This window comes from Nanorana parkeri, unplaced genomic scaffold, assembly GCF_000935625.1.
Source record: "Nanorana parkeri isolate BGI_ZX_2015 unplaced genomic scaffold, ASM93562v1 scaffold29, whole genome shotgun sequence".
NCBI lineage: Eukaryota > Metazoa > Chordata > Amphibia > Anura > Dicroglossidae > Nanorana > Nanorana parkeri.
Genome location: NW_017306297.1, coordinates 2839484 through 2852896, shown reverse-complemented (window position 1 = coordinate 2852896; position 13413 = coordinate 2839484). Strand labels below are relative to the sequence as shown.

At 39.1% G+C, this 13413-nt stretch overlaps 1 protein-coding gene across 19 annotated transcripts in view; it reads right to left on the bottom strand.

Moving 5' to 3' along the window:
- DLG1 (discs large MAGUK scaffold protein 1) overlaps window positions 1–13413 on the bottom strand; it is a 155422-nt gene that overhangs the window by 14764 nt on the left and 127245 nt on the right. For 10 of the 19 annotated variants that reach the window (XM_018567423.1, XM_018567431.1, XM_018567463.1 and 7 more), the window contains one exon: window positions 7389–7422. In XM_018567423.1, coding sequence (XP_018422925.1) covers window positions 7389–7422 — 34 coding nt within the window. Of the gene's footprint in view, window positions 1–7388; window positions 7423–7853; window positions 7954–13413 lie in introns of all 19 variants that reach the window. The other 9 variants (XM_018567392.1, XM_018567363.1, XM_018567377.1 and 6 more) reach the window with 3 other exon arrangements.

Below are 13413 nucleotides of genomic sequence, written 5' to 3'. Positions count from 1 at the left end.
GTAATACAAAGGCCATATGATGCAATAATAAAAATGATTGCACAGCACCATGTATTCCTTTTTGTATCATGAATCATAACCATTAAAGTAGAACCCTGGGCAAAACTCATGCAGTGGGGGGGTCAAATGACGATTTGCCAGGGGTAGCCTAGCGGCTCCAGGCCGCCCGGGAGAGAAACACTTTCTCCCGGAAAGGTTTACTGTGCTCGATCGAGCAGAGTAAACCTTTCTCTGTTCTGTTTTTTTTTTCTGACATCGGGGCCGCCGTCAGTCAGAAAAAGTAAAAAAAAAAACACACCATAGGAATGCATAGCTAGATTCCTATTGGCTATTTCCCTTTGCAATAGCCAATAGCAAACTAGCTATTGCACCCGCCCTCTGCTGCTGCAAATCAGCAGAATAACACCAGCTACAGAGGACTACAAATCCCATCAATAGTACATTATATTATGATGTACTATTGCTGCGATTTGATGTATTCCTCTATAGCTGGTGTTATTCTGCGTTGCGCTGTATAATCATTATTATTACATAGTATTTATATAGTGCCAACAGTTTGCGCAGCACATTATACAGCACACTGCAGAATACCAGCAGCTACAGAAGACTACAAATCCCAGCAATAATACATTCTACAGCGCAACGCAGAACAACACTAGCTACAGAGGACTACAAATCCCAGCAATACAACATTATAGTATAATTGACTATTGCTGAGATTTGTTGTCTCCTTTAAGCAATGGTTCTCAACCTGTGGGTGCCTGATTTCTGCTGTGCTAGGCGAGAGTCCTCCTCAGCCCTCTCCTAGCACAGCAGTGTCAGTTCTCCCGCCACGCCGCCAGATGTCGCTGCAGCAGCCGCATCATCCCTAAATTTTACCGTTGGGGGGTCACCACAACTTGGCAAATGTTACCAAGGGGTCCCAGCCCTAGAAAGGTGGAGAACCACTGGTCTAGGTGCAAAAATAAAGTTATATTCTCCCAAATCTCACAGCCAGCAGGCTGTTACAGCGCTGCCTCCAGCCCGTTTCCTCCTCCACTCCAGCAATGTATGTCCTTTGGCCTCCTCATGTCCTATACACAGTGCATTGGACATGATGACTCATAGGACCTTAGGCCACTGCAGCAGAGAGGGGGACGGGCTGGAAGGACTGGTCATAGAGCCAGTTGGCTCAGAGGATCAGGTGAGTAGAACTATTTTAGCACCTAGACAAAACCCAGCACTTAACCCTTGTAGTGTGGTGGTAGCCCCACTGAAAGGGTTAAGAAGTTATGCCTGCAGTTCTTCTTTAAGTGAAGCAGTAATGGTTAATAATTTTACCTTGTAGATAGGAGTTAACTAGTAAAAACAGAACTTTTTTATTTTTTAGTTTAGTTTAGTACAGTACAGTTAACAACCCATAAAGAAGGCCAGATAATGATTCATAGGTTCACTGTGAAAAAAAACATCTTTCATCTACTAAAAAGTATGACTACTTTTGTCCCTTTGTGAAATAGTAAATGAGAGTACAACATCATTACTGGAGCAACCAGTTCAAAGATGCAGGTACTACAGATACCTGAAAACTAGATGTTATAGTAACTGTTCTGCCTTTTACTATTAAAACTCCTAGAGCAGCACCAATATGGAATTAAAATTTTTCTGTAGTTTATTTAAGCTTGCTGTCTGCAAGGGGAACCATTTCATTTAGTAACAGAGGTGGTGAATAAGTTGCTGATAGAATAGTGAGGCCTAATTAAAATCCAGATTTAATTTCTTTTTATATAGCATGACTGTGTAAAAATAGAACTGAACAACTAAACTAAGCAGAAATTGACGCATTAGTAATAATGACTCCATTAATTCAGGGCTGCTATATCAACAGAACTATTTCCACATCTGATGGTTCTGCTTTTCTCTGCTCAAAACTGGAGCAGACAAAATCTGAAGCAGCTGTGCATGGCAACCAATCAGCTTTTCTTTTCAGTTTGTTCAGTTAAGATTTGAAAATGAAAGAGAGAACCTGATTGGTTGCTGTGCGCAGCTGCTCCAGATTTTGTCTACTCCAGTTTTGATAAACTCCCTTGATGTAGGGTTTGTTCACAACAATGGCGGTGCATTCCAGAGCGGCCGCAAAACATTGCCTGCATTCCGTCCCACTGTGAATGCAAAAAAATGTTGCATGCTCTAGTTTTTGCAATGGAACAGAATGCAGGCAATGTTTTACCACGTTTCCGATTCCACTGCAGGCGGAGGGGTGTGGCTGTAGTGCCATTGACTTCAATACACCGTCAAGCCCCCTCCCGCCCCAGAACAAAAGGGGGAAGTTTAGTGTGTGATTGCTGTGTGTTCCAGCAGCTCCGCTCTGGAACACACCGCAATTAGTGCGAGCAAGCAATAAATCTTATACGGAATTCCTTCTGCTGAACTGGTCATTATTAGAGAACCGAAGGACCACATCTGAAGTAAAACAAACAAATACAACAGAAAACAAAGTACACAACTCTAGGGCGGGAATCTTGCTGTCCTGGAAAGACTCCTGGAAATAGAGTTTCCGGTATGTCTAACTCTGATTTTACCAAATCGTCTTTCTGGGACAGCACATAAGAGGGTTAGCAAGAGCTAGGTAGACTTTGGGAGGGACAAAAAGCTCAGACATTTTTCTTCCACCAGGCTGACCCTGGAAATTACAGACATGGCAGACCAGGCAAAAAAACCTTTTAGAGAAATATGAAAAAAAAAAAAAAAACACAAAGCATGGGACTAACTACAGGGAAAGTCAGTGCAAAATAAGAAAATCACATGGTCTCTGATTAACTTTGTATGAAGTTATACAGGACTGACATAACAGTGGAAAACAATATACCAACAAAAAAGACCCAGCTTTGTGAGGTTTTGGACAACCATGGATAGACACAAGCCCGAATAGCTTGTGTGGCTCAATGTGAAGGGCAATTACACTGTTACAACATGGACTGCCAGATCAATAAGGTGGGAAGTCATGCAAGATTAACCTGTGGTACCAGGTGAACACCAAAGAGTGCATGAGCTCAACAGTAGATATTTAAAGGGTTAAGTGTTTTCATATAAATAAGTCCCCCCACACACAAATACACTTACACAGACACTCACTCTCAACAGTCTGCACCTGTGGCTGGTGCAGACCTTACTAATCCTTCCCGGCGCTCAATTAAGGCTGTCAGTCAAAGTTACACGCTGTGATCTGACGCCCAGAGTGCCAGCACCGCCAGGAGCAGATATGCGGTCAGCAAGCAGCAGAGATGCAGACCATGTAGCTGCTCTTCCAAGTCAGGTACACAGTCTGTGACTGCATACCTGACTTGTCAGCTGGTTGTGGCCCACATTGTAGCAGTTCACGGGCCAGTACTTTGAGACACCTTCTCTATAGAAATGTACAGAAGCTACGCAAGAGGTTTACCATTATGGTGCAGCTCCAAAAATGCACAAGAACAATGCATGACCTGCAAAGGGCTTGGCGCTATAACAACTGGTTGCCAATGACACCTTGCAAGCGCAAGACAAACCCTAAACCTCTGCAACAACATAGACTTTCCCATCATTAATAACAGAAGTCACGTAAGAAGTTTTAATACTGATTAAAGATAGTATCAAAAGTGCAAAAGTACAATAACCCGAGTTCACTGTTGCAACAAAAACTATCTGCAATAGTGCACAAAAAATAAGCATTGTAGCGTAAAGCATAACCCAGGCCCTGTGTAAGGATAAAGTGTTAACACATTAATGAAGACCTACATCAAAACATAAATGTCCTGGAGGGAATGGCTGTAGGCGAACACTTTGCCTGATGAAGGGGCCCTATGAGGCTCTGAAATGTTGCATTTATATGTTATGCTAAAGGAATACAAATAAACATGACATTCCGAAGCAGAATGGTGTGTGGATAGGAGGTCCTGGGTCCCTGGAATCATAGAGCGGAGGAGGGGGGACACCGGAACACACCCTCACTCATCAGGAAGGTGGACCAGGGGACATAGTCATGTGAAAAAGAAAGTACACCCTATTTGAATTCTATGGTTTTAAGTAGCAGGACATAATACAAATCATCTGGTCCTTAAACATCTTAAATACAACCTTAGATGAACAACACGACATATTACACTGTCATTATTTATTTTACAAACCAAGCCAAATGGAGAGGTTATGTATGGAAAACCAAGTACACCCTTACTGCTTACATGGGAATTAGGATGCCAAGTAGCAGCAAGGTACTGCTAAGCAAATGCCCTTCATTAACCCCTTCATGACAGCTAGTTTTCAGTTTCTGTTCATAAATGACTGACACACTTTTTACATTTTTGCTGTGTGATTCTTTCACAGCAGCAAGTTTTGATTATTATTATTTTTAGAATTTTTTGTATAATAATTATAGTATAAAAAGTCCATTATTCTACAGGTGTGGAAAGTTATTCACAAGTGGAAAACATTCAAGACAGTTGGTAATCTTCAAGAGTGGACGTCCCAGCAAATTCACCCCAAGGTCAGACTGTGCAATGCTCAGAGAAATTGCAAAAAACCCAAGAGGTAAATCTCATACTGTACAGGCCTCAGTTAGCATGTTAAATGTTAAAGTTCCTGACAGTAGAATTAGAAAAAGGCTGAACAAGAATAGTTTGTGCGGAAGGGTTACCAGGAGAAAGCTTCTTCTCTCTAAAAAGGACATGGCAGCACAGCTTAGGATTGCAAAGTTGCATCTGAACAAACCACAAAACTTCTGCAACAATATTCTTTGGATAGACAAGACGAAACCCAAACACAGCATATCAGCCCAAACATCTTATACCAACTATCGAGCACAGTGGTGGAGGGGTTATGGTTTGGGCTTGTTTTGCAGCCACAGGACCAGGGCATCTTGCAGTCATTGAGTCGACCATGAACTCTTATGTAAACCAAAGTATTCTAGAGTCAAATGTGGAGCCATCTGTCTGACAGCTAAAGCTTGGCCAAAATGCAACAGAAACAACGGGCCCAAGCACACCAGCAACACCCAAAGTCCAGACCTCAACTCGATTGAAAAAAGCTGTGGTTAAATTCTAAAAAATAATAATAATCAAAACTTGTGAAAAAAGTGTTTTCTTCGTTTTTTTTCCCTCATTTTTTTTATTTTATTCAAAGTGAGGGGTTAGGTACACATATGTGATATAATTATATAGCCCTATCTGTCCTCTAAAAAACTATATATAATATGTGTGGGTACATTTAGTAAGAAAGTATATTACTGCTGTGGAAGAATCACACAGCAAAAATGTAAAAAATGTGTCAGTCATTTATGAACAGAACCTGAAAACTAGCTCAGTCATGAAGGGGTTAAGAAAGCTGTGCATAAACAAATGCACTTAAACATCCATTAACTAAACCAATGTTGTAAAGAAGAGTGGGCCAAAACTCCTCCACAACAATGTGAGAGACTGAAAAAGTCACACAGAAAACGATGTGAAGTTATTGCTGCTAAAAGGTGGTTTCATAAGGTGTACTTAGTTTTTCACACATGGCTTCTCCATTTTGGCTTTATGTTTGTAAAATAATGACACTGTGTAATATGTCACGTGTTGTTGTTCATCTGAGGTTGTATTTACCCAATTCTAAGACCTGCTAAGGACCAGATGATTTTTTTTTATGTCCCGATATGTAAAACCATAGAATTCAAAGCTGTTAGGTAAAAGGCTAAACTCCAGCCTCCCACATGGAGGTAAGGAGCCCAGGGAAAAGAAAGGTGGAAGGCAACAGCTCAAAAGGGAGCCTGCCTCCCCCATCCAGAGTTCCAGTAGAATCTTTCTGTCCAAAAGGAAGAAACACAACTAAATGACCAGATCAGCAGAAGGACTTCCTTTTAAGATTTGGTGAGGTGTTTCCTGTGCTCGCTCTCATGTGCTGTCCTGGAAAGACACATATTACAGTTTTAAATGTATAACAGAATAGTAAGTCACTCTTTATGTGCTTTTTATTGAGCTATTAACATTGGTGTTACGTACAAATACTACTGAAAGTAAGTGAAACCAGGAGATAACAAGGACACAATCAAACATATGCAGGTGTTATTCTAATTTTTCTAGAACACCTAATAGCTTTTGAATTCATATACATATTGTATTTACATATTCAAAAGAAACTTGTGAAAGCCTTGTGATAAATATTAGAGCAACAATTGTAAGTTGCTATATTAGAACGGAGGCTCTAGTGTGACAATATAAGGTAACTTACATGACTTTGGTAAATGTGGATTGAAGTCCCTGAAGGCACTCCACACAAAACCCAAAATATATTTTGGTCTCTCAGTGCTGATACTACATCTTTCAGTGAATTTATCCTGCTCAAATCAATAGGAATATCACACGTTTTCATGGAGTGGTAGATATGAAAGTGGAGCGTCATGAAGAAAATGAAGATTGCGAAAATAACATAGCTTTGCACATGTGATGCCCGGATATTCCACTGATAAGTTTTGATGATTGCTTCAATTTAAAGATAACATGTCTGTATAGAAAAATGTAGTATATAGATGTGTCCCCTGCACTCCTTACAGCCATTGGACCTGAACAACTGTGGTGCTCACAGTGATAATCACGGATGGCTCTGTGTGCATCAAACTTTTAGAGGATGAAGATCACCAGCACTCCAGCAGTAGCATTGGTAGTCACTATGTTGCCCTGATGAAGGGTCCTTGCCTGGTCCTGAAACATTGTCTATATGATGTTTGTGACGTTTCACTTTAATAAATAAGCACAAACATTAATGCTACTACCGGAGTGCTGGTGATCTTCACCTGCTACATGTATAGAAAAATGGAAACTACTGTTGTAATCTTTTTTTTCTTTAAATACGCAAACCAATGTGATCCTTATTCTTACTTTACTACCTTATCATTCACTGACCGCAATGAGTATTGCAGCAACCAGAAAAGCTGGAGCTTGCTGTTGCGAGCACAAGACAGCAATGGCAGCTTCTATATTTCTACCATGACAGGATACCTTAACAGTTGATTAGCCATACACATTTATACAAAGAAGCAACACAGTAGATTTACTATGCACAAATGCACTGTCAACTGGCAATTTATAGCTAGGGGCAGACAAGCCAGCAAATGATTACTGCCTCTGAATGATTTTTGTTTACCAGTATGAGACACAAACTGGATGCTGCACAAACTATAGAGTGGTTTAGGCTGTTCATAAAGGCAGAGAGAGATATTTTACTTTTTAACATAGCTGCAGTGTTTTGTTTTTCTTTTTTAACACAATGCACATTCATTTACATTGATTTTCAGTTCACTGACAATTGCTTTGAACAGAGATGCAAGAAACCCCATCTTCAGAGATAAAAAATCAATACAATAAACTGGTAATTCAGGTGGTGTTTTTTCTGTCACTTACTCAGGCCTTTTGATCCCATGTCGTCAGGGATCTCCTGTAGTCCCAGAGAGCAAGCAAAAACAAAGAAATAATCACAGAGAAAACACTTGTCAGTAAAATATCCAGAAACGGCGCCACGGGAAAAGGCATTTCCAAGCACAGGAAAAGGTCCAAAACTCAGAGGTATGCAAAAATATTTTGAGGGCCTACTCAAAAAGGAATTAAGCCATTGGCTACAGAATGTGAAATATGAAAAGCATTATTACTTGATGACATAATTCCGGCTTTATCAAAGGAACTAGCAGTTACTTTCTTCCACTGATATGTAGCCACTGCAATCTAGGGCCATATTTTCTGCAAGTCCTATACACTGCTAAATATATACATTTAAAACCAGTTACTGTTTTTGAAAATGCCTTATTTGTAACACCCTACTGCAAACTAGCAGACCTCTCTAGAGCTTGCCATTTTATTCCACATACTTACGCTCAACATCACTGGTTTCCATTTCACTCTGGTCCTTGTTCTTGTAAAATGGGAATTTTCGGGAAAAGAGGTTCTTTTTACGCTTGTCATTGAATGACTGCTGAAGAAGAAAAGGAAGGGGCAAAACAAAGGATGTCTAATGTCTGTGTGTACAAATGCCCCGCCCTAGCAGAACTGTGGAAGCTGACCAGAGTTTCAACAACATGCAGCCTAAAATGCAAGGGATTCCAACAGCAAATAAATGCTGATTAAACAATCTGTAATGCTGGGTACCAGTGCATTTGGTAAAGCAATTTGAATGTGCACCAGTTATCCAAGAAAACAAAAAATATAAAAATGATATTGCTCAATTACATGAGCACTGTTGACAATATTGGTTTCCTAAACTTCACAGTGAAAAGATTTACTGTCAGCATTATCAAACCTATACAATCTCCATGGTTACTGTTCATTAGATGCAAACAGCTTTAATGCTGATACATTTTGTGGATAATATATGGGTTTAAAAGATCTTTTGGATAGTGATAATTTATTGACCTTTGTGTAGATAATTACTTAATGTGAGCTATGAATGAATGTTCGTGAACCGCAAATTTATAGCTTCAAGTTCAAGAATGTTTTGAAAAATCATAATATAAAGATTATTACAAAGAACAACAAGCAGTAACCAGACTTACAGTAACATGCCAAATAATCAGGCTAATGCAATATAGGTTTAATGTGACAAGATAGGTGATCTATACTGGGCTCACCAGCGAGCTTAAGTAGTTGGGAACTCTAGTCTTCAGCAGCCATGTGCCAAAGGTTTTGTTACTTGCTAAATTGCGAGCCCCTATGCTTCCTCCAAAGAAAAATAGACTGTGCAAGTTATTTTTGTGGTGATCTCTTTTCAAATCCAATTTCTTACAAAAAAAAAATGTAATTCTATATGTCATTAACTACAGTTTGAGTTTAGCCATTTCTGCCACATATTTGGGCAAAAATTACTTTGTCACTAATTGGTATAGAGTCAATGTGAATCTCTTCAATCATGTCTTAACTTAAATCGGTGGATGCCATTTGGATATAAAATACTACCATTTAGACCAGATGCTTTTTCCACAAAAGGCTAGTACAAGAGGTTATCATTATTTTTTGCCTGCTATAATACCCTGCACAGCAGGACTCTTTATAAGCAAGACAGCTTATATGATTTTATCCACATACTGCATTTAGCAGCTTACCTGAAGCTCAGCTTAAATCTACTTTTTGTTTTGTTGCATTTACCCAATATTCTGGGTTTGTGTGGAAGGTTGCTTGTGGGGGTCCTTTTTTTATATCACTGTGAATACATTGAGGGGAATTTATTAACACCGGAGCAGACAGAATCTGGAGCAGTTGCCCATGGCAACCAATCAGCATCCACCTTTCATTTTCAAACCTTAAACTGAACAAACTGGAGAGAAGCCGATTGGTTGCCATAGGCAACTGCTCCAGATTCTTCTGCTCCAGTTTTGATAAATTCCCCCCATTATATTTTGATACCTTGCATGCTCCTTGCACAGCTATTTCTAGTATCCAAGCTAGTCTGTTGGCTAGTTTGTAGTAGAATGTACCTCTAATGTGCATCATCTGATCACAAAGCAATATGCTTTTCATCAGTCTTTAAAAGGTTTTTCAGTAATGCAGTTTTCTCCTGTGTAGCCGTTTACATTTGCCCGGATCTGTGCTTATAGAATAATTTGCACAGGGGCATCCAGTTAACGTCGACATACTTTTTGTTCATATGAAAAGTTTATAACTTTCTTTGGTGTATGTCAGGCTCGTTGTGGCAAAGTAACCTACAAGCATTATAGATTGTTTTACTGGTAAAGACCACTTCATTTTAAACTACATGTCATGACATATGGCCTCTCCATCAACAGAAACAAACAGAACACAAGAAGCCAAAAATGAATATAATGAAATGGCCAGTTCTAAAATGGGTTAGTAATATTAATCTTCACCACATATGGCATTCCAGGAACAGAAAGAAAAGGAAACGATTTAAAACAAAAAAAAAAGTAAGAGAAGGGAAAAGGAGGGCCATAGGCACAAGCAAATGTGTATTTACTTTAAACAATGCTACCTGGGTGCTCTTTTGCACATCAAGGTTAATATTTATAAGAGGGATATTCTATTTCTAATGTATTTGCTCAACAAATGTGTGCAAATTAGAAAATATTTTATAGTAAGACAGAGGCTTATTTAACGTATTAACAGAATATGTACTGTAGCGCAAAGCAACCAAATCTATCGATTGCAAAGTCAGTTGGATTTAGAATAAAAGCATATGCATAGCAAAAGAGACCATCTGCCTTCACAAAAGCCAAAACTCAAGGCATACTAACTGACCAGTCACTTTTTGGGTGGGTTTTGTACAAACAGCTGCTACTTTGATATCTCTTTAGAAAAACCAAAATGCTCTGTACCATCAATATCATATTTATACCCTGTGCTAAATGTTTATTTAGAGAGAGAAAAAAAAGGTTTTATACAAACATTTGAAAAAAATACATTAAAAAATAAGTGTATAAATGTAAAATCTTGAAACAAATTAAACTAACCTACGATAGTTTCCCTTTAAAATTAAGTTCACACCTAACTCAAATGAAGAATAGGTGACTACTAGCATGGATCCTAAAATAGGAAAAGGATCATTATTAACACTTTAGATTTAGAAGTTAAGTAGGAATTACAATACTGAAGTTGTATCAGGTACAGACTGGTTGGGGCGAGTAATTGCACCTTTTCCATTAACTTATTAAATAAGCCTCATTACTCAATTTCTATTTCCCCAGAAGAAGAATAAGGCCAGCAGACCACTCAAAAGCCAATACAAAGTAAGATGCATTCACCAAGTACCATTAGGACAAGTATCATAGATCACATCTGAGGATAATTCCCTCAGATGTAGGCAATATAAAGCATAGAAATGCTAGAAATTTAGTCTGTTAAATAGTTTTAGCACATTTACCAATTACACCAGTGATGCGGTTTGTCGCTTCCATTGAATAATGGATGTCCATTATATTCTTGCGACCAGAGTTCATTGAGAAGACTGGTATTATATCTCCTATGTTTGGGAAATCTTTGAATTTTGCAGAAATAGTATACACTACATTTCAAGAAATGTAGGTGGCATTATAAAATAGCTATCAAAGTTCCACCCCCAGCTTATTTTATCAACTTGTTTCACTATTAGGCCTAGGTTCTAAATATGATTATTTGAAATTGAGGGACAAAACAAAAGGAGGAGGAAAAGAGGGAACAATATCACAGAAATTGCAGTTCAATATCAATGGCAAGCGTATGTTTCAACTCATTTCATGCATTTTGGGGAGCAGTGTTAGTACACAGTGTGTGTACAAACTGTTATACATTCAAAGAACAAGGACATCACTCAGTTAATTTAGTTAAATAGTCTGCAGTCACATATAGCATGCTGTCAAGTAACACTTTAAGAACGCACAATAGACTATCATTTACTGAAAGTTTCAATGAAAACAAAAAAACAGTGATATTGTTTATAAAACAATAAAGCATCATCAGCTAGCGTGTCACAATGTTTTAGTATTTATTGGAATGTTTTTACAATGAAATGACCAATAGATTTACTGCACAGATGTTACAACTGCTTTAGAATATAAATTGGAAATTAAAAACGTATAAAGATTCTTTAAAAGAATTAAACTGAAAGAAAAACCATTGTAGTCTTATACTGGGGAAAAAAGTGATAGGTTTGAGTCAATTTCCCACAATTCTCAACTGTTAAGTGATGCTGGGTTATTTCTATTTATGCAGTAATAGTAGAGTGCAACATGCTAAACATAAATCAATACAGAAAGTTTGGTGTTTAAGTCATACCCCTTTTTTTGATTAACTTTAGTTTTTAAAGATGCAAGCCTTAAGGTGCCCATACAACTGCCGATTACGTACGATAATCGGCAGGTGTATGGGCAGCGTGCGACCTCTCCTACTGTAAGGTCGCACGACATTAGTCTTCCGAGCACACTTGAAAGCCTGCCTAAAATCGCACGATTTCGGCGGGTCAGTGGCGTGCTTGGGAGACGAATGCTGCACGGGCAGGTAGGCGCAACCGCACACTGCCCGCTCAAAACTGCAATCATCGGAAGCACTCCCCTCGACGGGGAGGGCTTCTGATGATCGCAAGTACGATCTGCCTGTCCAAGAAGGGCAGATCGTACAAAATTTTAATTACCTTACAACCATCGCACAACGGAAGTTGTGCGATGGTTGTAAGGTGTATGGCCAGCTTTAGAAACTCATGCTAAGGTGAACAAAGCTTTGTTTAATTCAAGTTAATTTAACAGCATTATTGCCTCTGTAGAAGCAGTGACACCTGCTACTGCCGATTGCTGGATACACACAGCATGCTCAGGACAACAGAAAAAGCTTATTTAAACAATTCTAGTTGTTGGGAGCATTATCCTTTAAGATTAATTTTTACATAAATTAGTATTTTTACTTACACCTAATCAAAAATCTACACACTACATAGTTTTTATGATAAATGACTACAAAACAACATCACTAAAATATAAAAAGCAGGATCACAGTAGATTTCCAATTAACATTACATTTAACATTGGGAAACAATTAATTAAATATTATTTGGGGAAAAAATAGCAGCTAAGTTTAGGTATTTCATATTGTAATGCACTTTACATGGGTTATGATCTACACTTTCTCATTTTAAAGGTTATATGCTCCTATATCATGTACACTAGGCACATGCAATATGCCCCTTGCCCTACGGCCAGAATAGGATTTTTAGGTTACCTGACAATCCTTTTCTTGGGAGTATATTACAGGACACAGGATGGGTTATGCAACCCACCTTCAGGGGATTGTGACACGTGCAAAGTAAAGCTTCAAGGCAGCACCATATAACCCCTCCCACTCCTTTGCAAGCTTGGTCTTGCTGGACATGCACATGTGGTGATCCAGGGAGTGAATCTGCTTGTCCCACACTGCCAAAATATTGACATGCAAAGGCCTGGAGCCAGACTGAGCATATGGCACTCCCTCTAAGGAGGCTACCATTAGGACCAGAACCACTAATGCAAAAGCGAATGGTTGGGCTACTTCTGGACTGCAGAGTCTCAACAAGGGAGCAGAGAGTATGAAGTTGTTCGAAGGGAAACCAGATGAATCACATTCAGTATGGATATTTAGGATCAAACCAAATTTCTGAAGGGCCTGCACTGTCCATTGGCTGTCAGAGCTTGAGCCAACTGTTCCCTCAGCAGGAGATAATCCAGATATCGCACGATAAGAACACCCCGAGAGCAAAGCGGAGCAAGAACAGTAGCTAGCACCTTGGTAAAGACCAGAGGTGCTGTAGACAGGCCAAGAGTAACAAAATTGGTAATGTTAAGTAGCCACAGCAAAACACAGGTAGCGCTTATGTGCCGGAAAGATGGGGATGTGCAAGTAAGCACCTTTCAGGTCCACAAAGGCCAGAAAATCTCCTAGGTAAATGGAAGCACTGACTGAAACTCAAGTAATCTGTTGAGAA